This window comes from Mustelus asterias, chromosome 19 (assembly GCF_964213995.1).
Source record: "Mustelus asterias chromosome 19, sMusAst1.hap1.1, whole genome shotgun sequence".
Lineage (NCBI taxonomy): Eukaryota > Metazoa > Chordata > Chondrichthyes > Carcharhiniformes > Triakidae > Mustelus > Mustelus asterias.
Window position 1 is genome coordinate 6,870,336 of NC_135819.1, and position 24,106 is coordinate 6,894,441.

General features: G+C 46.9%; 1 protein-coding gene across 1 annotated transcript in view; it reads left to right on the top strand.

The window, feature by feature from the left end:
* The window catches only part of pde4a (phosphodiesterase 4A, cAMP-specific), a 355,838-nt gene that overhangs the window by 308,621 nt on the left and 23,111 nt on the right, over positions 1–24,106 (top strand). The window contains exons 7-8 of the mRNA XM_078234948.1: positions 21,878–21,971; positions 23,202–23,383. Of these exons, the coding sequence (XP_078091074.1) occupies positions 21,878–21,971; positions 23,202–23,383 (276 nt within the window). The remainder of the gene's footprint in view (positions 1–21,877; positions 21,972–23,201; positions 23,384–24,106) is intronic.

The following is a 24,106-nucleotide window of genomic DNA, read 5'->3' on the forward strand; positions in this document are numbered from 1 at the left end:
GGCTGGGTGGATGGGCCAGAGGAATGGGCTCAGGCTGGATAAGCCAGAGGAATGGGGTCAGGCTGGGTAGGTGGGCCAGAGGAATGGGCTCAGGCTGGATAAGCCAAAGGAATGGGCTCAGGCTGGATAAGCCAGAGGAATGGGGTCAGGCTGGGTGAGTGGGCCAGAGGAATGGGCTGAGGCTGGGTGGGTGAGCCAGAGGAATGGGCTCAGGCTGGGTGGGTGAGCCAGAGGAATGGGCTCAGACTGGGTGGGTGAGCCAGAGGAATGGGCTCAGACTGGGTGGGTGAGCCAGAGGAATGGGCTCAGGCTGGGTGGGTGAGCCAGAGGAATGGGCTCAGGCTGGGTGGGTGAGCCAGAGGAATGGGCTCAGGCTGGGTGGGTGAGCCAGAGGAATGGGCTCAGGCTGGGTGTGCTGAAGGGTCTGTTCTTGGGCTCTATTTGCTTTTCCATAACAATCCGTTTTCCTCATTAATCAGAAAACAAAATAATGCAGATGCTGGAAATTTGAAACAAAGAATGTGAGAGATACTCTAAATCAGACAGTGCTGTGGAGAGAAGCAGATTCAACATTACTGTTGGATTGGTATATTTTTATGGTCTTGTTGAAGCTCAGCTGTGACGATCGGACTTTGTATCGATAGTGGAGACTTTTATCTCACCTGAACTTTAATGTAGTTCGCAGAGGAGAAAAGCTGGAGTCACTTCTGCCTGTTTATATTCTCACTTTTTCAAACCACTCCAGGCTAAGGGATTTAAATGGTGCCACGTGTACTATCAGGGGAAGGATTGCAGATATGGAAGGGTCTTTAAAAATGTCACCAGCTCTGAGTCCAAGCGCATTAAGCACCTACAAACACTGGCTACTTGCATTTTCAGCTTGTGCCAGAGAGATGGTGGAGTAGCAGTAACATCACTGGACTAGTCATCTAGAAGCCCAAACTAATACCCTGGGGACCTTGATTCAAATCCCACCATGGCAGCTGTGGATTTTAAATTCAATTAATAAATCTGGAATTGAAAGCAAGGCTCAGTAATGGTGAGCATGAAACCTTGGTCATTTGTTGTACAAATCTATCTGGGTCACTAATGTCTTTCAGGGAAGGAAATGCCATGTGTTTACTTGGTCTGGCCTGTGTGACTCCAGACCCACTTCACTACCCTTGGAAATGGGCTGGCAAGCCCGTCAGTTCACAATCAATTGGGGGATGGGCAGCAAATGCCAGCTTCACTCACCTCTGTTTATTCTGGGTCTTCTAGAGTCATAGAGGTTTACAGCATGGAAACAGGCCCTTCGGCCCAACTTGTCCATGCCACCCAGTTTTTAACCACTAAGCTATTCCAAATTGTCCACATTTGGCCCATATCCCTCTATACCCACCTTACCCATGTAACTGTCTTAAGTTATAGTTTATTTATTAGTCACAAGTAAGGCTTACATTAACACTGCAATGAAGTTAGTGAAATTCCCCTAGTCGCCACACTCTGATTCGGGCCAATGCACCCTAACCAGCAAATCTTTCAGACAGTGGGAGGAAACCGGAGCACCCGGAGGAAACCCACACTGACACGGGGAGAATGTGCAAACTTCATAGAGACAGTGACGCAAGTCGGGAATCGAACCCAGGTCCCTGGAGCTGTGAAGCAGCAGTGCTAACCACTGTGCTATTATGGGCGGCACATAAACAAAGGCAAAACATTTGCCACCCTCCAATCTTCAGGCACCTCACCCATGACTATCGATGATTCAAATATCTCTGCTCGGGGACCTGCAATTTCCTCCCTAACCTCCCACAATGTCCTGGGATACACTTCATCAGGTTCCAGGGATTTATCTACCTTGATGCGCTGTATGACTTCCAGCACCTCCTTCTCTGTAATATGTACACTCCTCAAGACATCACTATTTATTTCCCCAAGTTCCCTAACACCCATGCTTTTCTTGACAGTAAGTACTGATGAGAAATATTCATTTAGGATCTCACCCATCTCTTGTGGATCCGCACATAGATAACCTTGTTGACCCATAAGAGGCCCTACTCTCTCCCTTGTTACTCTTTTGCCCTTTATGTATTTGTGGGAGCTCTTTGGATTCTCCTTTGCCTTATCTGCCAAAGCAATCTCGTGTCCCCTTTTTGCCCTCCTGATTTCTCTCTTAACTCTACTCCAACACCCTCTGTACTCTTGAAAGGATCCACTTGATCCCAGCTGCCTGTGTATGTCATATGCCTCCTTCTTCTCCTTGACCAGGGTCGTCTTCTCAGCAGCTGAGTTCTCCTTCTCCACTTGCTTCCTTCCACTGCCCCATTAAAGAGTTGGCACTGTTTCCCATGTGATGATGACCAGATCATCTGTTTTAGTGGTGCTGTTTGAGGGATTAATATTGAAGTAAAAAGTAAAGGTTATTTATTATTGTCACAAGTAGGCTTACATTAACACTGCAATGAAGTTACTGTGAAAATCCCCTAGTCGCCACACTCTGGCGCCTGCTTGGGTACACTGAGGGAGAATTTAACATGGTCAATACACCTAATCAGCACGTCTTTCATATTGTGGGAGGAAACCGGAGCACCTGGAGGAAACCCACGCAGACATGGGGAGAACGTGCAAACTCCAAACAGGGAATCGAACACAGGTCCCTGGTGCTTTGAGGCAGCAGTGCTAACCACTGTGCCACCATTGACCAGCACACTAGAAAATACTCCTGAATAGACAGTGGCATGGGATCTTCCACATCCACTGGAGAAGGCAAACAGGACCTTGGTTTAAATCTCAGCCAAAATGCTGTCACCTCAGTCAATGCTGCACTGGGGAGTCAGCCTAGATTATGCACTCAACGCTCTAGAATTGAACCCATCAAATTCTGACTCAGAGGTGAGAGTGCTTCCCGAGTGCAGTCCAGCAGCCACCTTCTGTAAGCGGGCCTCGTAGTGGATCCCCATCTATTGCAAACTCATGTTTGTACTTTGGGTTTCCCGCCAATGAATGCACTGCCCCTCTTTTCCCCCCTCCCCCCTCCCTCCTCCCCCTCCCGATCCCCATCCCCCTTCCCCCTCCCCCTCCCCTGCCCCAACTTCATCCCATCAGCCAAAAGCTGCTATTGGGCTCAGTTGTTTATTGAAATTCTCCAAATATTTTCAACATTCTTCCCTTTAATTGTCCACACCTTTTCAATGATCCGCAACCTCCCAGTCCCAACCCCACTGATCCCCATGCTGTCGAAATCCTGCGCATTCTAACAGGCTGATCCAGGAAAATGCAGCAACTTTATAAACTCAAGTGCAGCCAATTCAGTCTGACAAAAGAGGTGTAAGCTAAAGAGACTGGGAGATACATCGTGGGCCGAAGGGCCTGTTCTGTGCTGTACTGTTCTATAGCTGGATAGTCACAGAGAGAGTCATAAAGGCAGGTTCAGAATGAGAACTGGTCAGAGCAAGAGAGAGTTAGAGAGAGGTAGTTAGAGAGAGCCAGAGAAGAAGATTCAGAGAGAGGGAGCAAGAGTCGGGCAGTAGAGTCAGAGGGAGGTCGTTAAGCAAAGAAAGTGAGAAAGAGACAGAGAGGGAAAGGACAGAGAAAGACTGACAGATTGACAGAGAGATAGATAACAAAAGAAAATAAATTATACAGAGGGAGACGGGGCAGACAGTAGCAGAGATTACATTTGCAGCAAGGAACTGGTTGGATCTGTTCCTTTAATATAAGAATCTGGTATTTTACCCCTCCCTATCCAGTTGTAATTTCAGAAAGGTTATAAAGAGAAAAAATCTGAGGTTATTGGAGTTCAGCAGTGGCTGGTTGTGCCAGTGGTGTATGTGCCCCAGTGTAATGTTGCTGCACACCTCCCTCCCTCCCTCCCTCCCTCTCTCTCCCTCCCCCTTTTTACATCACTGACTGCAGTGAGGATACAGGAGCAGCTTGCAGACGCTGTCTGTACAAGGCTGCCATAGGAGGAGACAGTAAACAGTGTGAATTCCAGACATCCAGGAGAGAGAGAGGCTGGCAATCCGTGAAAGGGCTGCGAATGGTGATCAATAAGGTCGAGGTATTTTGAATACTGTGTCAGAAAGCTGCAGACTGGTACCCAAGAGAGACAGAGGGAAGCTCCATTTTGTGATGCTAATTCTCTGGATCTGATGTGACAAGCTTTATGCTTCACCTTACTGAGTGCTGGAGGATTTATATCTTGTCATTTTTTGATTGCTTGAACATAACTGGTGCAGAAAATGTGAGAAAGGGTCCGATACTTTCTCTCTCCTCTCCACCAAACTGCAGTGTACTGTGGGTAGTCAGAGTCTGCAGTGCAGGGGAGACATCTTGTCACCGGCAGCTGCTGGCTTTGGCCTAACTGATCGGGAACCTCTCCTGGCCCCATCGAACGCCAGGTGCTATCATCGGAAGGTGGATGGACTAGTAACGGTGGATTGTGTGTGACAGCACGGAGCCAATGTCATGAGGAGCACCCTGGAAAACGTGCCCGAGATATTTCCATCGGCTGAGGTCACTCCAGATCCCAAGGAGATGCCAAGTGCACTGGATGAAATTTAAACGCTCAGAGCCTTCTCTCTCCCTCGTATGGTACAGGGAAGGCTGGAGAAGCTGTGCTGTGAGCAGGCTCTGGATTAATCACGACAGATCTCCCCAACAGTGCAGGGTGTTTACCTCACTCTGTCCGACAGGCAGATCTCTAAATCCACAGGAGTGCTACAGCCTGACAGAAGATGCCACTCGTTGACTTCTTTTGTGAGACATGCTCTAAGCCCTGGCTGGTAGCCTGGTGGGATCAGGTAGGACTCTGCTTCTCTACCACTTCCATTTGCTGTTACTCTCAGTTTCACTGGTTGTTGGGTCCATTCAGCTCTTTCTGTCACTGGGGAGTAAGTTCCAGACTATGGTGATTAGAATTTGTCCCCCTCTTGTCAGACGATTAAAACTTGTTAGATGTGAGTGGTGGATCTGATCTTGTGACAGGCCTGTGCTCAATCCCACTACTCTTCAGCTATAATAAAAGCATGATGTGAAGATGCCGGTGTTGGACTGGGGTGGGCAGGATGAGAGGTCACACGGCACCAGGCTATGGTCCAGCAGGTTTATCTGAAATCACAAGCTTTCGGAGCGCTGCTCCTCCGTCAGGTGAAGCAGCACTCTGACAGCTCGAGGTATCAAATCAACCTGTTGGACTATAACCCGGTGTCGTTTGACCTCTCAAGCAAAATACTGTGGATGCTGGAGATGAGAAATAAATAGAAAGTGCTGGAAAAACCCTGCAGGCCTGGCAGCACAGCTGGAGAGAGAGAGAGTTAAGGTTTCAAGTCCAATATGACTTCTATTTTAATCGCACTGTTGCTGTAAACAGTTCTCCTGGTTATTATCATAGATTTTGCAAACCTGTGTCTATCTGTGTTCCCCACATTAAAGCCAAAAGAGCTTTGAGTGGAATAGAGGATCTCACAGAAGCTGAGAAATGAAAACCGACCCTTCACGGTGCTGCCTCAACACTGAAACACTGGCAGTAATTCCCTCTGACTGAGTCGAGCTTAGCAATGCCGGCCTGTCCCACACCCTGACCTGACTGCTGAGGAACTGAAGGGAATGAACACATTGGCCTCCAGAGCACCCAACAGCTGGGTGGTCAGTGGGTGAATGCACTGCCCTCAGAGAGGCAGTTAGCTGACTCCAGTCTGTGTGACCCTCGATTAAGGAAGGGCCTGGGAATGTTTTATTCTTAAAGGTGCAATATAAATGCAAGTTTTGTTGTTGATATGAAGCGTTTGTGGAAATTGCATGAGGATCGGGTCAGGCTGAAGTATGATTTCCCCCGTTGTCCAATAGCCTGACAGTCTGGGTGTAAGATCAGGAGAGAAGGTCAGGAATGAGAATAAGAATCACTGCTCCAGGAAAGATGGGGAGAAAACAGTTAACGTACCTAATAAATGATTCAGATCTAATGCCAACAAGGATGCAAAAATTGCCTTGCAGAATTTGACACATGAAAATTTCTATAGTATTTTTTAAAAATTGTGGAAGCTAGTTAGTTCCTACTGCTGACTTCTGACCTCTGATCAACCTCTGCGTCTTTCTGGCCTCTCATTCATAATCTTACAGACCAGATGGAGAAAAATTGGCCCACCATGCCTGTATCAGCTCTTTGAGCGGCTACAAACATGGCTCCAGGCTAGCGTCTTGCCTCCCTGGTGCCAGGGTCAAGGATGTCAGGGAGCAGCTGCAGGGCATTCTATTGGGGGAGGGTGAACAGCCAGATGCCATGGTTCACATTGGAACCAATGACGTAGGAGGAAGGGGGATGAACTCCTGTGAGAAGATTTTCGGGAGTTACGAAGGAAATTAATAAGCAGGACCTCAAGAGCAGTGATCATAGAATCCCTACAGTGCAGAAAGAGGCTATTTGGCTCATTGAGCTTGCACCGACACCAATCCCACCCACGTCCTAAGCCCATAACCCCACGTATTTACCTTGCTAACCCCCCCTAAACACTAAGGAACAATTCAGCATGGCCAATCAACCTAACCCACAAATCTTTGGATCTCAGCATTGCTCCCACTGCCAGGTGCTAGTGAACATAGGAATAGGAAGACTGAGGAAAAACATGTGACTGGAAAATTGGTACAGGAGGGAGGGTATCAGATTTCTGTGGCATTGACATCGGTTCTGAGGCAGGTGTGATCTGTACAAGCCTGACTGTCTACACCTGATGTGGAGATGCCGGCGTTGGACTGGGGTGAACACAATAAGAAGTCTCACAACACCAGGTTAAAGTCCAAAAGGGTTATTTGGTAACAAATACCATAAGCTTTCGGAGCGCTGCTCCTTCGTCAGATGGAGTGGAAATGTGCTCTCAAACAGGGCACAGAGACACAAAATCAAATTTTCTGTAACTTGATGTTGTGTCTCTGTGTACTGTTTGAGAGCACATTTCCACTCCATCTGACGGAGCAGCGCTCCGAAAGCTTATGGTATTTGCTACCAAATAAACCTGTTGGACTTTAACCTGGTGTTGTGAGACTTCTTACTGTGTCTACACCTGAACAGGACTGGGACTAATACCCTCAAAGGGAGATTTGCTCGTGCTACTGGGGAGGGTTTAAACCAGCTTGGCAGGGGGCTGGGGACTTGAGGAGTAGCTCAAATTGTAAGAAGTACAGCTGGTATTGGGAATTAGAGAAGTGGCAAGTGAAATTAGAAAGCAGACAAAATGAAGGTGAGCGACAACTAAACCTAGAACGTGGAATAATGTCAGAAAGACAAAGTTCAGAGTATTCTTCCCCTGAATGCACACAGCATTCACAACAGGGTCGATGATTTAAAGCAAAAAGTGAGATAAATGGTTAAGATTTAATTGTCATTCGGAAACATGGCTATATGGTGACCAAGACTGGGAACTGAGTATTCAAGGATATTCAGCACTTAGGACGGACAGGCAACAAGGAAAAGGAGTTGGTGCTGTGCTGATAATAAAAGATGGGATTAGTACCCGAGTAAGGGAACGTCTCAGATCAGAAAAGCTAAATGTGGAATCTGTTTGGGTGGAACTAAGAAACAGCAAGGAGCAGCAAATATTGATAGTTGTTTCTAGACCACCAAACAGAGGTGGTAGTGTGGGACATGGTATTAATCAGGAGATTTGAGAAGCTTGTAGCATTGGTAATACAGTAATCATGGGTGACTTCAATATGCATCTCGCCTGGGTAAATCCAATGAGCACTAACACTGTGGAAGATGAGTTTCTGGAGTGTGTTCGGGATGGTTTTCCAGAGCTGTACGTGGAGCAACTGACCAGAGGACAGACTATTTTAGATACAGAACAGAAAACGCTGGAAAATTTCAGCAAGTCTGACAGCATCTGTGGGGAGAGAATAGAGCCAACGTTTCGAGTCTAGATGACCCTTCGTCTTGATCTTTAGACTATTTTAGATCTTGCACTATGTAATGAGAAAGGGCGAATTAATAATCTTGTTGTAAAAGAACCTTTAGAGATGAGTGACCACAATATGATAGAATCTTCCATGATGTTTGAAAGTGAGGTAGTTCAGTCTGCAGTCAGGGTGTTACAGTTGAACCAGGGAAATAATGAAGGTATGAGGGGCAAATTGGATGAGGGGGATTGGAAAAATACATTGAAAGGTGTGACTGTACACAGACAATGGATAGTATTTAAAGGATTATTACATAGTCTACAATTATGCATTCCTTTAGAGCACAAAGATTCATAAAGAAAAATCAGTCAACCGTGGCTAACAAAGGAAGTTGAGGATTTAAGATTAAAAGAAGAGGCTTACAGAGTTGCCAGAAATAGTGAGAAACCTGGGGATTGGGAGGATTTTAGAATGCAGCAAAGAAGGAGCAAGGAACTGATAAAGAGAGGGAGAATGGAATATGAATGTAAACTAGCAAAAAACATAAAAATGGATTGGAAAAGCTTACATTGCTCTGTAAAAAGGAAACTTTTAACCAAGACAAGTGCAGGTCCATTACAGGTCGAGTCAAAAGAATTTAGAATGGGGAATGGGGAAATTACAGAGAAGCTAAATGATTACTTTGTGTTTATATTCACTGAGGAAAATGCAAGAAATCTCCCAGAATTAGAGATCCAAGGGACTATGGAGAATGAGGAATTGAAGGAAATTTGTTATACAAGAAAGTTGTAATGGAGAAATGAATGGGACTGGAGGTTGGTAAGTCTCCTGGACCTAATGACCCAATTCCAGAGAGTTGAAAGAGGTAGAGAGAGTGGATGCATTGGTGATCATCCTGCAAAACTCTATGGATTCTGGAATAGTTCCTGCAGATTGAAAGGCAGCAAACATCACTCCACTATTTAACAAGAGGAGAGGTCATGCCACACCAGCTTATAGTCCAACAGCTTTATGTGAAATCACAAGCTTTCGGAGCGTTGCTCCTTTGTCAGGTGAGATGGAGCGAAGTGTGCAGATGCAGAATATATAGGCAGAGCAATGATAGCCCGACACTAACAGGTAACCAAGAATGTCAAAGGATAAGTACAGACAGTGTAGGCCAGCTGAGTCACAAGTCTTTACCGGTAATCACGAGTGTTAATAGACAAATGCAAGCAGTTAAGTATAATCAGTATGTGTAAAGTGTGGACAAGCTGTAGAACAAGTGAAGGGATGGCCTAAGGACCGATAATTTAAGGCAAAGAGATAATTACAAAGAATCAAAGAGTGAGATGGTGCTAAACTCTATTCAAACTAATTCGGGTAGAGCGATCATCACCCGTAATCAAGGTGTGCATGGTGTTAAAACAGGACAGTCAGGGAGATTTTCCCCCCATAGAACAATATGGTGGAGTTACATGCAGCGCGACACAAACCCGAGAACACGTCATGGCTGTCTCATGAGTGCGGAACTTGGCTATCGGTTTCCGCTCAGTGATTCTGCATTGTCGTGCATCTCAAAGGCTGCCTTGGTGAACACTTACCCGAAGATCAGAGGCTGAATGTCCTTGGCTACTGAAATGTTCTCCGACTGGGAGGGAACACTCTTGCCTGGTGATTGTCTAACAGTGCCCATTCATCCATTGTCGTAGTGTCTGCATGGTCTCGCCAATGTACCATGCCCTGTGGCATCCTTTCCTGCGGTGTATGAGGTAGACTACATTGGCCAAGTTGCATGAGTATGTACCATGTACCTGGTGGGTAGTGTTCCCCCGTATGATGGTGGTATCTGTGTCGATCTGGCATGTTCTGCAGAGGTTACCGTGGCAGGGTTGTGTGGTGTCATGGTCACTGTTTCCCTGAGGAACGCTGAAAGATGCCCTCGTAGAAATGGGATACGATGTACAACTCATCGATCGACAGTTCCGACATGCCACAGCGAAAGACTGCAACACCCTCCTCAGGAGACAAATACGGGACATGACTGACAGAGCCCTTCGTCACCCAGTATTTCCCCGACACCAGGTTCTTCGCAGCCTTCAGCATGTCATCAATGACAATGAACATCTCGCCAAGGCCATCCCTGCGCGTCCACTACTCGCCTTCAAACAACCGCCTAACTTCAAACAGACTATCGTTCGCAGCAAGCAACTCGGCCTTCAGGAGAACAGGGACAACAACACCACACAACCCTGCCTTTGTACATACTGATTATAAGGTATTGGAGCAGAATTAGGCCATTCAGCCCATCAAGTCCGCTCCGCCATTCGATCATGGCTGATATGCTCCTCATCCCCATTTTCCTGCCTTCTCCCCATAACCCTTCAACCCATGACCAATTAAAAATCTGTCTAACTCCTCCTTAAATTTACTCACTGTCCCAACATCCACCGCACTTTGAGGTAGCGAATTCCACAGATTCACAACCCTTTGGGAGAAGCAGTTTCTCCTCAACTCTGTTTTAAATTTGCTGCCCCTTATCCTAAGATTATGACCTCTCGTCCTAGAATGCCCCACAAGAGGAAGCATCCGCTCCACGTCTACTTTATCCACACCTTTTATCATCTTGTATCCCTCAATTTGATCTCCCCTCATTCTTCTAAATTCCAGAGAGTATCGCCCTAAACTGTTCAATCTCTCTTCATACGACAAACCCCTCATCTCTGGAATCAATCTAGTGAACCTCCTCTGAACTGCCTCCAATGTCACTACATCTTTCCTCAAATAAGGAGACCAAAACTGTGCACAATACTCCAGGTGCGGCCTCACCAATGCCTTGTGTAGTTGCAGCAATACTTCCTTATCTTTATATTCTATTCCTTTAGCTATAAATGCCAACATTCCATTCGCTTTCTTTATTATCTGCTGTACCTGCACGCTAGTTTTCTGTGACTTATGAATGAGGACACCAAGATCCCTCTGCACTGGAGCATCCCGAAGTCTCTCCCCATTAGATAATAAGTCACTTTCCCATTTTTTGTGACCAAAATGCATGACCTCACACTTACCCACTTTAAACTCCATCTGCCACATTTTGGCCCACTTTCCTAACCGATCTATATCCATTTGTACGGTTCTTATTTCCTCATTGCAACTTACTCTCCCGCCTATTTTTGTGTCATCTGTAAATTTGGCTATAGATTATACTTAACTGCTTGCATTTGTCTTTTAGCACTCATGATTACTTATAAAGACTTGTTACTCAGCCGGCCGACACTGTCTGTACTTATCCTTTGACATTCTTGATTATCTGTTAATGTTGGGCTATCGTCACTCCGCCTATATATTCTGAGCCTGCGCATCTTGCTCCACCTCACCTGACGAAGGAGCAGCGCTCCGAAAGCTTGTGATTTCACAGAAAGCTGTTGGACTATAACCTGGTGTCGTGTGACCTCTCACCTTGTCCACTCCAGTCCAACACCGGCATCTCCACATCATGGCCACTATTTAACAAGGGAACGAGCGTGAAAACTGCAAACTACAGACCTGTTAGTCTTACATCAGCAGCAGAGAACATTCTAGAATCCATAATAAAGGATGTGATAAGTGGACACTTGGATAATAATGATCTGATTAGGCAATCAACATGGATTTTTGAATGGGAAATCATGTTTGATGAACTTGTTGGGAGTTTTTTGAGGATGTTACTAACAGAATTGATAAAGGGGAATCGGTGTATGGAGTTGGGTTTTCAGAAGGATGTTGATAAGATCCCCCGGAGCAGGTTGGGTTAGGAGGTAATACAGTGACATGGATTGAGGATTGACAACGGACAGAAAACAGAGAGTAGGAATAAACGGGTCATTCTCGTGTTGGCCGCTGTAACGAGTGGGGTACCTCGAGGATCAGTTCTCAGGCTCCAGCTGTTCACAATGCATATCACTGATTTGGATATGGGACCAAATGTAATATTTCCAAATTTGTGGATGAAACAAAGCTGGGTGGGAATGTGTGTTGTGAGGAAGATGTAAGCAGCTACAGGAGGATTTGGACAGACTTAGTGAGTGGGCAAGAACATGGCAGATGTGGAAAATGTGAGGTTTCCACTTTGGGCGAAGGAACAGGAGTGCAGAGTATTTCTAAATGGTAAGAAATTAGAAAGTATAAATGTACAAAAAGACTTGGGTGTCCTTGTTATTAAGTCACTGAAGGTTAACATTCGGGCGCAGTAAGCTATTAGGAAGGCGAATGGAATGTGAGCCTTTCTCGAAAGATTTGAGTTCAAGAGTAGTGAGGTCTTGCTTCAATTGTATAGAAGCTCAGTTAGACCGCACCGGGTGTACTTCTGTTATAGAGTCATAGAGGTTTACAGTATGGAAACAGGCCCTTCAGTCCAACTTGTCCATGCCGTCCTTTTTTTTAAACCACTAAGCTAGTCCCAATTGCCCGCATTTGGCCCATATCCCTCCATACCAATCTTACTCATGTAACTGTCTAAATGCTTTTTAGAAGACAAAATTGTACCTGCCTCTACTACAACCTCTGGCAGTTTGTTCCAGACACTCACCACCCTCTGTGAAAAAATTGCCCTTCTGGACCCTTTTGTATCTCTCCCATCTCACCTTAAACCTACACCCTCTAGTTTTAGATTCCCCTATCTTTGGGAAAAGATATTGACTATCTAGTTGATCTATGCCCCTCATTATTTTATAGACCTCTAAAAGATCACCCCTAAGCATCCTACGCTCCAGGGAAAAAAGTCCCAGTCTACCCAGCCTCTCCTTATAACTCAAACCATCAGGTCCCAGTAGCATCCTAGTAAATCTTTTCTGCACTCTTTCGAGTTTAATAATATATTTTCTGCAATAGGATGACCAGATCTGTACACAGTATTCCAAGTGTGGCCTTAATAATGTGTTGTACAACTTCAACAAGATGTCCCAACTCCTCTATTCAATGTTCTGACCAATGAAACCAAGCATGCCGAATGCCTTCTTCACCACTCTATCCACCTGTGACTCCACTTTCAAGGAGCTATGAACATGTACCCCTAGATCCCTTTGTTCTGTAACTCTCCCCAACGCCCTACCATTAACTGAGTAAGTCCTACCCTGGTTCAATCTACTAAAATGCATCACCTCGCATTTATCTAAATTAAACTCCATCTGCCATTCGTCAGCCCACTGGTCCAATTGATAAAGATTCCATTGCAATCCTAGATAACCTTCTTCACTGTCCACTATGCCACCAATCTTGGTGTCATCTGCAAACTTACTAACCATGTCCCCTATATTCTCATCCAAATCTAAATATAAATGACAAATAACAGTAGACCCAGCACTGATCCCTGAGGCACACCGCTGGTCACAGGCCTCTAGTTTGAAAAACAACTCTCTGCAACCACCCTCTGTCTTCTGTCATCAATAAGAAGTCTCACAACACCAGGTTAAAGTCCAACAGGTTTATTTGGTAGCACAAGCCACAAGCTTTCGGAGCACTACCTCTTCATCAGGTGAGTGGGAGATGTGTTCACAAACAGAGCAAAAATAGACACACACTCACTTTATAAGATAATGGTTGGAATGCGAGTCTTTACAGGTAATCAAGTCTTAAAGGTACAGACAATGTGAGTGGAGAGAGGGTTAAGCACAGGTTAAAGAGATGTGTATTGTCTCCAGCAAGGACAGTTAGTGAGATTTTGCAAGCCCAGGCAAGTCGTGGGGATTACAGATAGTGTGACATGAACCCAAGATCCCGGTTGAGGCCATCTCATGTGTGCGGAACTTGGCTCTCAGTTTCTGCTCAGCGATTCTGCGTTGTCGTATGTCGTGAAGGCCGCCTTGGAGAATGCTTACCCGAAGATCAGAGGCTGAATGCCCATGACTGCTGAAGTGTTCCTCAACAGGAAGAGAACACTCCTGCCTGGTGATTGTCGAGCGGTGTTCATTCATCCTTTGTCGTAGCGTCTGCATGGTCTCCCCAATGTATCATGCCTCAGGACATCCTTTCCTGCAGCGTATCAGGTAGACAACATTGGCCGAGTTGCAAGAGTATGTACCGTGTATCTGGTGGATGGTGTTCTCATGTGAGATGATGGCATCCGTGTCGATGATCCGGCACATCTTGCAGAGGTTGCTGTGGCAGGGTTGTGTGGTGTTGTGGTCACTGTTCTCCTGAAGGCTGGGTAGTTTGCTGCGGACAATGGTCTGTTTGAGGTTGTGCGGTTGTTTGAAGGCAAGAGGTGGGGGTGTGGGGATGGCCTTGGCGAGCTGTTTGTCTTCATCAATGACATGTTGAAGGCTCCGGAGGAGATGCCGTAGCTTCTCCGCTCCAGGGACGTACTGGACGACGAAGGGTACTCTGTCCGCCGTGTCCTGTGTTTGTCTTCTGAAGAGGTCAGTGCGGTTTTTCGCTGTCACGTCGGAACTGTCGATCGATGAGTCGGGTGCCATATCCTGTTCTTATGAGGGCTTCTTTCAGCGTCTGGAGGTGTCTGTTGCGATCCTCCTCATCTGAGCAGATCCTGTGTATACGGAGGACTTGTCCGTAGGGGATGGCTTCTTTAACGTGTTTAGGGTGGAAGCTGGAGAAGTGGAGCATCATGAGGTTCTCCGTGGGCTTGCGGTACAGTGAAGTGCTGAGGTGACCGTCCTTGATGGAGATGCATGTGTCCAAGAATGCAACCGATTCCGGAGAGTAGTCCATGGTGAGTCTGATGGTGGGATGGAACTTGTTGATGTCATCATATAGTTGTTTCAGTGATTGTTCACCATGAGTCTAAAGGAAGAACATGTCATCGATTATTCTAGAGTATAGCGTCGGTTGAAGGTCCTGTGCGGTGAAGAGGTCTTGTTCGAACCTGTGCATGAAGATGTTGGTATGTTGAGGTGCGAATTTGGTCCCCATGGCTGTTCTGTGTGTCTGGATGAAGAACTGGTTGTTGAAGGTGAAGCCGTTGTGGTCCAAGATGAAGCAGATGAGTTGTAAAATTGCATTTGGAGATTGGCAGTTGTCAGCATTGAGTACTGAGGCAGTTGCAGCAATGCCATCATCGTGGGGGATGCTGGTGTAGAGTGCCGAGACACCCATTGTGACGGCACTCTACACCAGCATCCCCCACGATGATCTCCACATTCTGTCATCAAGCCAATTTTGTATCTATTTGGCTGCCTCACCCTGGATTCCGTGAGATTTAACCTTATGAAACAACCTACCATGTGGTACCTTGTCAAAGGCCTTGCTAAAGTCCATGTACACAACATCAACAACACTGCCCTCATCTACCTTCTTCGTTAGCCCTTGATCTTTCACTCACAGCTTTCACACATCTACAACTCGAAATCTCACGTAAAGCATAGTCCTGAAGCGCTGGGCAGGGTTGGGTTGGTGTGTTTCTGTGTTCTAAATACCTGGTGCAGTTTTGGTCTCCTTGCCTCAGAAAGGATATTATTGCCATAGAGGGAGAGCAGCAAAGGTTCACCAGACTTGTTCCAGCGATGGTGGCACTGTCTGAGAGCGATTGGACAAACTGAGCCTGTATTCTCTAGAGTTTTGAATGATGGGAGGCGATCTCATTGAAACCTGCAGAATACTTAAAGGAATAGACGGTAGATGCGGGTAAGATGTTTCCCTTGGTTGGGGAGTCTAGAACCAGGGGCACAATTTCAGAAGAAGAGGAATGCCACTGAGAACGGAGATGAGGAGTTTTTTTTACTCAGAGGGTTTTGAATCTTTGGAATTCTCTATCCCAGAGAGCAGTGGAAGCTCAGTCACTGAGAGTGTTTACAGCAGAGATTGACAGAGTTCTAACTGCCAACGGCATAACGGATATACGGATAGTGTGGGGAAAAGGCATTGAAGTGGATGAATAGACAGAATCATATTGAATGGTGGAACAGGCTCGATGGGCTGAATGGCCTACTCCTGCTCCTATGTTCATGTCCAATTAATCCTTCTCTCTCCCTGTCAGGAATTTATCCAACTCCCTTATGTAAGTTCCTGTTGAACCAACTTCCACTGCTCTTTTAGGCAGTGCATTCCCGAAGACAACAAAATGCTGCATAAAATACTTCACATCAACATCCCTCTGCTTCTTTTTCCAATGATTTCCCATCTGTACCCCTTGCTTACCGGCCCTTCTGCTCCTGGATGCAGTTTCTTCCAATTTGCTCGATCAAACCCTCATCATTAATAACAGAAATGGAACCCTGGGCTGACAGAGAAATACAGCTGACACACATCTACAACTCGAACTCTCACGTAAAGCATAGTCCTGATGCGCAGGGCAGGGTTGGGTTGGTGTGTTTCTGTGTTCTAAATACTTTACAGAATGGTATTTTTTGGCCATATGGTGTGAACTGTAATCCTCCAATTTACTGTCAGGCACTCCCCAAGCCCCATGTGCTGTTTCACAACGTCTGAATGTCACTTAGCAAATTCTGTTTGTACCCACTGCAGTTGGTGCACAACACCAATTGATCCAGCTCAGCCCAATCCAATCCAGCCCAGGACAACCCAGACCAGCCCAGGACAACCCAGACCAGCCCAGACCAACCCAGGACAACCCAGACCAGCCCAGGACAGGCCAATCCAGCCCAGGACAGTCCAATCCAGCTCAGCCCAATCCAATCCAGCCCAAGACAGCCCAACCAGCCCAGAACAGGCCAATCCAGCCCAGGACAGCCTAGGATAGCCCAGGCCAACACAGGACAGCCCAATCCAGCCCACAATAAACCAGCCCAGCCCAGTCCACTGCCACACAGCCCACCCAGTACAGTTCACCCCAGCTCAGTGCACCCCAGTCCACTCCACCCCAGCACAGATGAGTACTGTTTGATGTGTGTAAGATGGGAGTGAATCTGCAGATGTACTGTACATATGTACAGGAGCTAACACTGAGGCACACATACACAGAGTGTACAGTACGGAGCCGGAGTCAGAACGCTTCCCTTTACCGCTGTGTGCAGCCGCTTTTTGCAAGTCCAGGAGTTAATTCATTTCCTCTGCTAATTCTCTGGGGTATTAGTGACGTGGAATGAGTTTTTTAAGACCTGTTTACATACTTGAACATATTTGGCAGCTGGTAAATAAATATCTTTGGATGAACTCTGTATTTTCCATCAGTTGATGGAAAATTATTGGCAGCTTAGTGTGAGAGAGAGAGAGCTGGGGAAGAGAAAGGGAGAAGTTGTGACATGAGAGAAAAGTGAGGCTGTGGACCAGCCACAAAATGGGACAGAGCTAGGGAAAGAGACAAAGGCCAGAATCTTGTGCTCTCGCTGGTGGCAAACCTGGAGGCGTGAAGTTATTTCCTTTGGTGAGATGTTGGCTAACCTGAATTCCACCTCCTTCCCTGTCTCCATTAGAATTAAGTTCTGGGCAGGAAAGCCCATGGTCGACCGTCACACCATGTAGGCAAGGCCCCAGATACCTCAACAGGATTCCCCACACAGTGTGCAGCTTCAGTTTGTAGATAAATCTCCACAACTTCCTTCATTGAACACTGGGAATACTAATTATATGGGATGAATTTTAGGTACTGATGGGGGAAAGCCCAGAGGCGAATGGGTGCATAAATCTGTGTCACCAGCCAAGTGTGTCAGTTTGCTGGCTCTCTCCCTCCACTGGGCCATTCTCCCAACGCTTTTGAAGTTAACCAATTAAACAAACTGAAGGTCAATCTCCCAAGATGGCAAAGGTGGATGGCCAACTGAGCCTGTTAAAGGCCTGTTGTAAGAACAAAGAACAGCAGAGCCCAGGAACAGGCCCTTCGGTCCTCCAAGCCTGTGCCGATCACGTTTACCAACTGCTTATACCCCTCTATTCCCCGTCTGTTCATATGCCTATCAAAAGAAGTCTTAAATGTCGTTAATGTATCTGCCTCAACCACCTCAATTGGCAGTGCATTCCAGGCCCCCACCATCCTCTGTGTAAAAAAACTTCCCCCGCACATCTCCACTGAACCTTTCCCCCCTTATCTTGAACTTGTGCCCCCTTGTAATTGTCATTTCTGCCCTGGGAAAAAGCTTCCAACTGTTCACCCTATCTCTACCCCTCATAATTTTATAAACTTCTATCAGGTCTCCCCTCAGCCTCTGTCTTTCCGGGGAGAACAATCCCAGTTTATTCAATCTCTCCTCATAGCTAATACCCTCCATACCAGGCAACATCCTGGTAAACATTTTCTGCACTCTCTCCAAAGCCTTCATGTCCTTCTGGTAGTGTGGTGACCAGAATTGGACACAGTATTCCAAATGCGGCCTAACCAACGTTTTATACAACTGTAACATAATTTGCCAACGTTTATACTTGATGCCCTGTCTGATGAAGGCAAGCATGCCATAGGCTTTCTTCACCACCTTTTCCACCTGTGCTGCCACTTTTAAGGATCTGTGGACCTGTGCTCCCTGATCTCTGTGTGTCGATGCTCCTGATGGTTCTGCCATTTATTTTATAGCTCCCACCTGAATTGGATCTACCAAAATGCATCACCTCGCATTTGTCCAGATTAAATTCCATCTGCCATTTCTCCACCCAATTTTCCAGTCTATCTATATCCTGCTGTATTCTCTGACAATCTTCATCACTATCCGCAACTCCGCCAACCTTAGTATCATCCGCAAACTTGCTGATCAGACCAGTTACATTTTCTTCCAAGTCATTTATATATATTACAAACAGCAGAGGTCCCAGCACTGATCCCTGCGGAACACCACTAGTTACAGACCTCCATTCAGAAAAACACCCTTCCATCGCTACCCTCTGTCTTCTATGGCCAAACCGGTTCTGAATTTATCTAGCTAGTTCACCCCTGATCCCATGTGATTTAATCTTTTGCACCAGCCTGCCATGAGGGACCTTGTCGAATGCTTTACTAAAGTACTTGTAGACAACATCCACAGCCCTCCCCCCGTCAATCATTTTTGTCACCTCCTCAAAAAACTCAGTTAAATTAGTGAGACATGACCTCCCCTGTACAAAACCATGCTGTCTGTCGCTAACAAGACCATTCAGTTCCAAGAGGCAACCAGAGTTTTCCAGTGGGCCTCTGGGTCCCTGCAGGCAGCAGGAAGTACTGTAGCTGTCTGGGGGTGGCCTCCTAGCAACAGATTAGAGGACCAGCAGGGTCTTCTCCTCTCCCCACCCCCCCCCCTTCTCACAAAGACCATTTACAGCCATCCCCACCACAGCCTTCCCATTCATCCCTTAGCCTAACCCCACCACTGAAACCCACACCTTCATTAGACTCTATTAGTATTAGTATCTCCTGGCCCACTCCTCTTTTCCATTCTACACGAGTTGTACTCACCCCACCTCTGTCCTCACTACCAGAAAGATTGTACATTGGTACAGTCTAAACTAGGAGCTGTCTCCATTCTTGCTCTGTCCAATACTACACTGACCGCTAGGTATGGGCCATGTTGTTCTCTTACATCACTGTGCAGGCACTGTTTTCACTCTCATGTGAACCCTTTATGAGCCAGATCTTTAAACTACACACTGTTCAAATCTCTCCTGTGGGCACTGACCATGTTGAACTTGGTTCCACGGACACTGGGCTTCCTCTGGCACTCAGACATTGGGGGGATCACATTGGGGGGCTCACAGACATCCACAGAGAGCTACTGGATACACTCCAGTCCAGAGATACAGACAGCAATTGCCTCCTCACTGGGATCAGTTAAATGAGGAGGTCCAGGAGCAGAATCCGGATATTTGTTCATTAAGTAAATATGATTAGCTGTCAATGGAAAGTCTATTCACCTGTTTTTAAATATAAATAATGCCACGGCCTTGGGGAGGATAGAGAGGAGATTTACTGGTTCCAGGGGGAGGACTTTAACAACGTGGAAGGGAGCTGGGGTTATTTTCCTTCGACCAGAAAAGGCTAATGGATGATTCAGTGGAGGTGTTGAGAACAGGAGGGGTTTTACTGGCACGAATAAGGAGAAGCTGCTGCCTGAGGCAGAAGGGTTGGCACCTGGAGGACACAGATTTCAGATAATTGGCAAAAGAACCAAAGGGGAGATGGGGAGAAACTTTTAAAGAGCAAGCTGTTGTGATTTGGAACGAGCTCCCTGATAGGGTGATGGAGGCAGGTTCAATAATAACTTTCAATTGATTGCAACTTGGCAGGGCTGTGAGGAAAAAGCAGGAGTATAAGACCAACTGGATAGTCCAGTCACAGAGCGGCACAATGGGCTGAATGGCCTCCTTCTGTGCTCTCTGATTGTGAGAAACAAGAATTACTTTGTGTCCTATCGTACACTCAGCTTTGAACTTCTGTACAATGGACCCGGTCGAAAACTTTAGCCAAACCTGGTCTGGTCAGGAGGGATTCTTTCGGGAGAGTCTGTCTGTGTGGAGAGGACCTCAGAGGCGCACTATAGTAATGTTGGTATCTCTAGTAGCTGGCATTGTGTGTGGGACTGTTACAGAGTCCTTGATGCTGCTGCCATGGTGATTTTGAATTTCCATCGCAATGTTTCCCATCTCAGCACTGTCCCAGTCTCCCTCAGTAAGAAGTCTCACAACACCAGGTTAAAGTCCAACAGTCTCCCTCACCAGCACAGGGAGATCAGAGTAAGATTTTAGCCACAAAAAGCATCCATTCCTATGGCAAGAATTTCTTCCACATTCAACATGTTGGGAAGTAATGGATTTAATCAATAGCAGTATTGAGTGATACCTGATTTCCATGTGGGAACGATAGAATTTCACAGCACCGAAGGAAGCTATTTGGCCAATGCTTGTCACTGCACACCTCCCAGAAAGAACTATCCCCACCGTCCAATCTCCCATAACCCTCTCCATTTTTATTTCAGATACGAAAGGTATGGATTCTATTCCTGCCACTGTTTCTGGTGGGAACATTCCGGGAGGGATTTAATGGCCTCTCTCGCCCTGAAATGGACCTTTCCATGGTCCGCCCCTCGCCCGTTCCAATTCCAGTGATGGGTGGGAGGGTAACATTCCAGCCTCCATGTCCTAACAACCCCTCGATTTATATCCTGAGTCTTCGTAGCATCAGATTTCAATTGGGTGAGAAAATTACTGCTGCAGACAACTTGGTAGCTGCTGCAAGAATGGGTTCAGTTTCAAGGTACAGTAGAAGGTTTCCGAATCGGAGATTTTAATGTGCTGGATGGTGCAAATAAGTAATAGGGAAGAAAAGTAAAGTTATTTAAACATACAGTCAGAAAGTCCTTTTCCAGCGGTGGCACGGTGGAGGTTCCCCTCCAAGTCCCTCACCATTCTGACTTGGAAATATGTTGTTGTCACTGGGTTAAAATCTGGAACTCCCTCCCTAACAGCACTGTGGGTGTACCTACACCACGGGGACAGCAGCGATTCAAGAAGGCAGCTCACCACCACCTTCTCAAGGGCAACTAAGGACGGGCAATAAATACTGACTTTGCCAGTGATGCCCCCACATGCTGTGAAAGAGTAAAAAATACATTCTCCCCCATGTTCCACACACTTGCACTGGTCATTTTGAATAGTTTGATTAAATATGTTCTTATATATTTGTCATGAAATGCATTGTTGCACATTTCATGGGAAATAAAGCTGTGTTTGGATCTATCTCTGGGTTGCTCAGTTTGTGAATGCCCCAGTGGGTATGAAGCCACACCGAGTTGATACCTTGGTGGGGTGAATGAGCTGGTCTCTGCTGGACAGCCAACAGTTGCCACATTGCCTTCCCGCTCCTGGGTCTGCCATGTTTAATCAGGACACACTGAGATCCACTGGTAAGCTCAATGGCACAGAATCAGATTGGGCTTCCAGTGCCCACATGAGCTCTAAGAGGTTCTCCATGTGACGACTGGCTGATATCCTGTAATTTGATTAATGACTGAAGTCAGTGATACCAAAATGATCCTGGTTTGCGAAGGGCTCAGTGCTCCAGTTAATTATGGCAGCACGGGATGGTTTACTAATTTGCCTCTGTGACATTTGTGCTTTTTGATATTTTAACCATAAGTGGTCAGGTTTGTGGTCACATTTCCCTCTGTCTCTCTAACAGTTCAAGAGGATGCTGAACAGGGAACTAACACATCTCTCGGAAATGAGCCGGTCAGGGAACCAGGTCTCTGAGTACATCTCCAGCACCTTCCTAGGTAAGTGAGAAGATACCCTGGAGAAAGGCTCCACAGCGGAGGCACCCCAGGGAGAAACAGAGCAAGAGGCAGCACCCCAGGGTGAAACAGAGCAAGAGGCAGCACCCCAGGGTGAAACAGAGTGAGAGGCAGCACCCCAGGGTGAAACAGAGCGAGAAGCAGCACCCCAGGGTGAAACACAGCGAGAGGAGGCACCCCAGGGTGAAACAGAGTGAGAGGCAGCACCCCAGGGTGAAACAGAGCAAGAGGCAGTACCCCAGGGTGAAAGAGAGCGAGAGGAGGCACCCCAGGGTGAAACAGAGCGAGAGGAGGCACCCCAGGGTGAAACAGAGCGAGAGGAGGCACCCTGAGAGACACAAGGCGAGGATACATCTGGGGAGTGACGGGGGGAGAAAGCAAAGGGGAGGAGGGGACCCTGGGGAGAAACAGAACGAGAGGAGGGTGGGAAGAGTGATTGAGAGAGGGAAACGGACGGAGCGAGTTAGAGATATACGTACAGGAAGTCATGGTATTTTTTGGGACACGGTTTTAAGTCTTTCGAAGGGTAACTGGACAAGAGCAGAGCCTTGTGTGTGTGTGTGTGTGTGCGTATGTGAGTGTGTGCGAGTGTGTGAGTGCGTGTGTGTGAGTGTGTGTGTGAGTGAGTGTGAGTGTGTGTTGTGTGTGTGTGTGTGTGTGAATGTGTGTGTGTGCGAGTGTGTGTGTGTGTGCGAGTGTGTGTGTGTGTGAGTGAGTGTGTGTGTGTGTGTGAATGTGTGTGAGTGAGTGTGTGAGTGAGTGTGTGTGTGTGAGTGTCTGTCTGTGTGGGTCTCTCTGTATGTGTGGGTCTCTGTCTATTTGTGTGGGTCTCTGTCTGTCTGTGTGGGTCTCTGTTTCTGTGGGTCTCTGTCTGTCTGTGTGGGTCTCTGTCTGTGTGGGTCTCTATCTATTTGTGTGGGTCTTTGTCTGTGTGGGTCTCTGTTTGTGTCTGTCTGCGTGGTCTCTGTCTGTCTGTGTGGGTCTCTGTCTATTTGTGTGGGTCTCTGTCTGTTTGTGTGAGTCTCTCTCTGTCTGTGTGGGTCTCTGTCTGTTTGTGTGTCTGTGTGGGTCTCTGTCTGTTTGTGTCTGTCTGTGTGGGTCTCTGTCTGTCTGTGTGGATGTATTTTGCCTACCCACATTTTTTCAGCCAGAATGTATCACCTCAACGTTTTCCACATTAAATTTCATCTTCCATCTGTCACTTCCTTTCAGATAAGCAGAATGAAGTGGAAATCCCACCTCCCACACAGAAGGAACGGGACAAGAAGAAGAAACAGCCCATGTGCCAGATTAGTGGTGTGAAGAAGCTGACCCACAGCTCCAGCTTCAACCTCAGTAACTCCAGCATCCCCAGGTTTGGAGTCAAGACCCAGCAGGAGGAAGCATTGACCAAGGTAATGTTAGCATGTTGGCACCTGGAGCACAAGTACCAACCAGCAAGGAGCCAACTGGCATTGTGCCAACTGCTCCAGCTTACTCTCCTGGTAATCGAACTGACTGAAACCCCTAGGGAAATGTTTAACATTCTGGAATACTGAGCCTTCGCGAGCAGAAATATCCAGGCTTCTCCTCAGCTCTGCACTGGTAGCTGATCGGAGTTAGGGCAGCTGTGCAGATGACCTGAGAACCCTGGCTCCTAAACACAGTGCTCACTGAGTTCTGGTTCCAAGTAGCTGGAAGAGAGTAGATATTCGAGGAGTATAGCATTGGGTACATCAATCATATGCTCAAATAACCAATCACTTCTGAATGGTGAAGTTTCACACTGTTCACAATTCATAGAACTGTGGAAGGGAGAATCAGGAGAGGGGAACTGTACCCCAGAGAGTCAGGAAAGGGGGAACTGTACCTCAGAGAGAGTCAGGAGAGGGGAACTGTACCCCAGAGAGTCAGGAAAGGGGGAACTGTACCTCAGAGAGAGTCAGGAGAGGGGAACTGTACCCCAGGGAGAATCAGCACCTTCAGGAGAAGGGAACTGTACCCCAGAGAGTCAGGAAAGGGGGAACTGTACCCCAGAGAGTCAGGAGAGGGGGAACTGTACCCCAGAGAGAATCAGGAGAAGGGAACTGTACCCCAGAGAGAGTCAGGAGAGGGGAACTGTACCCCAGGGAGAGTCA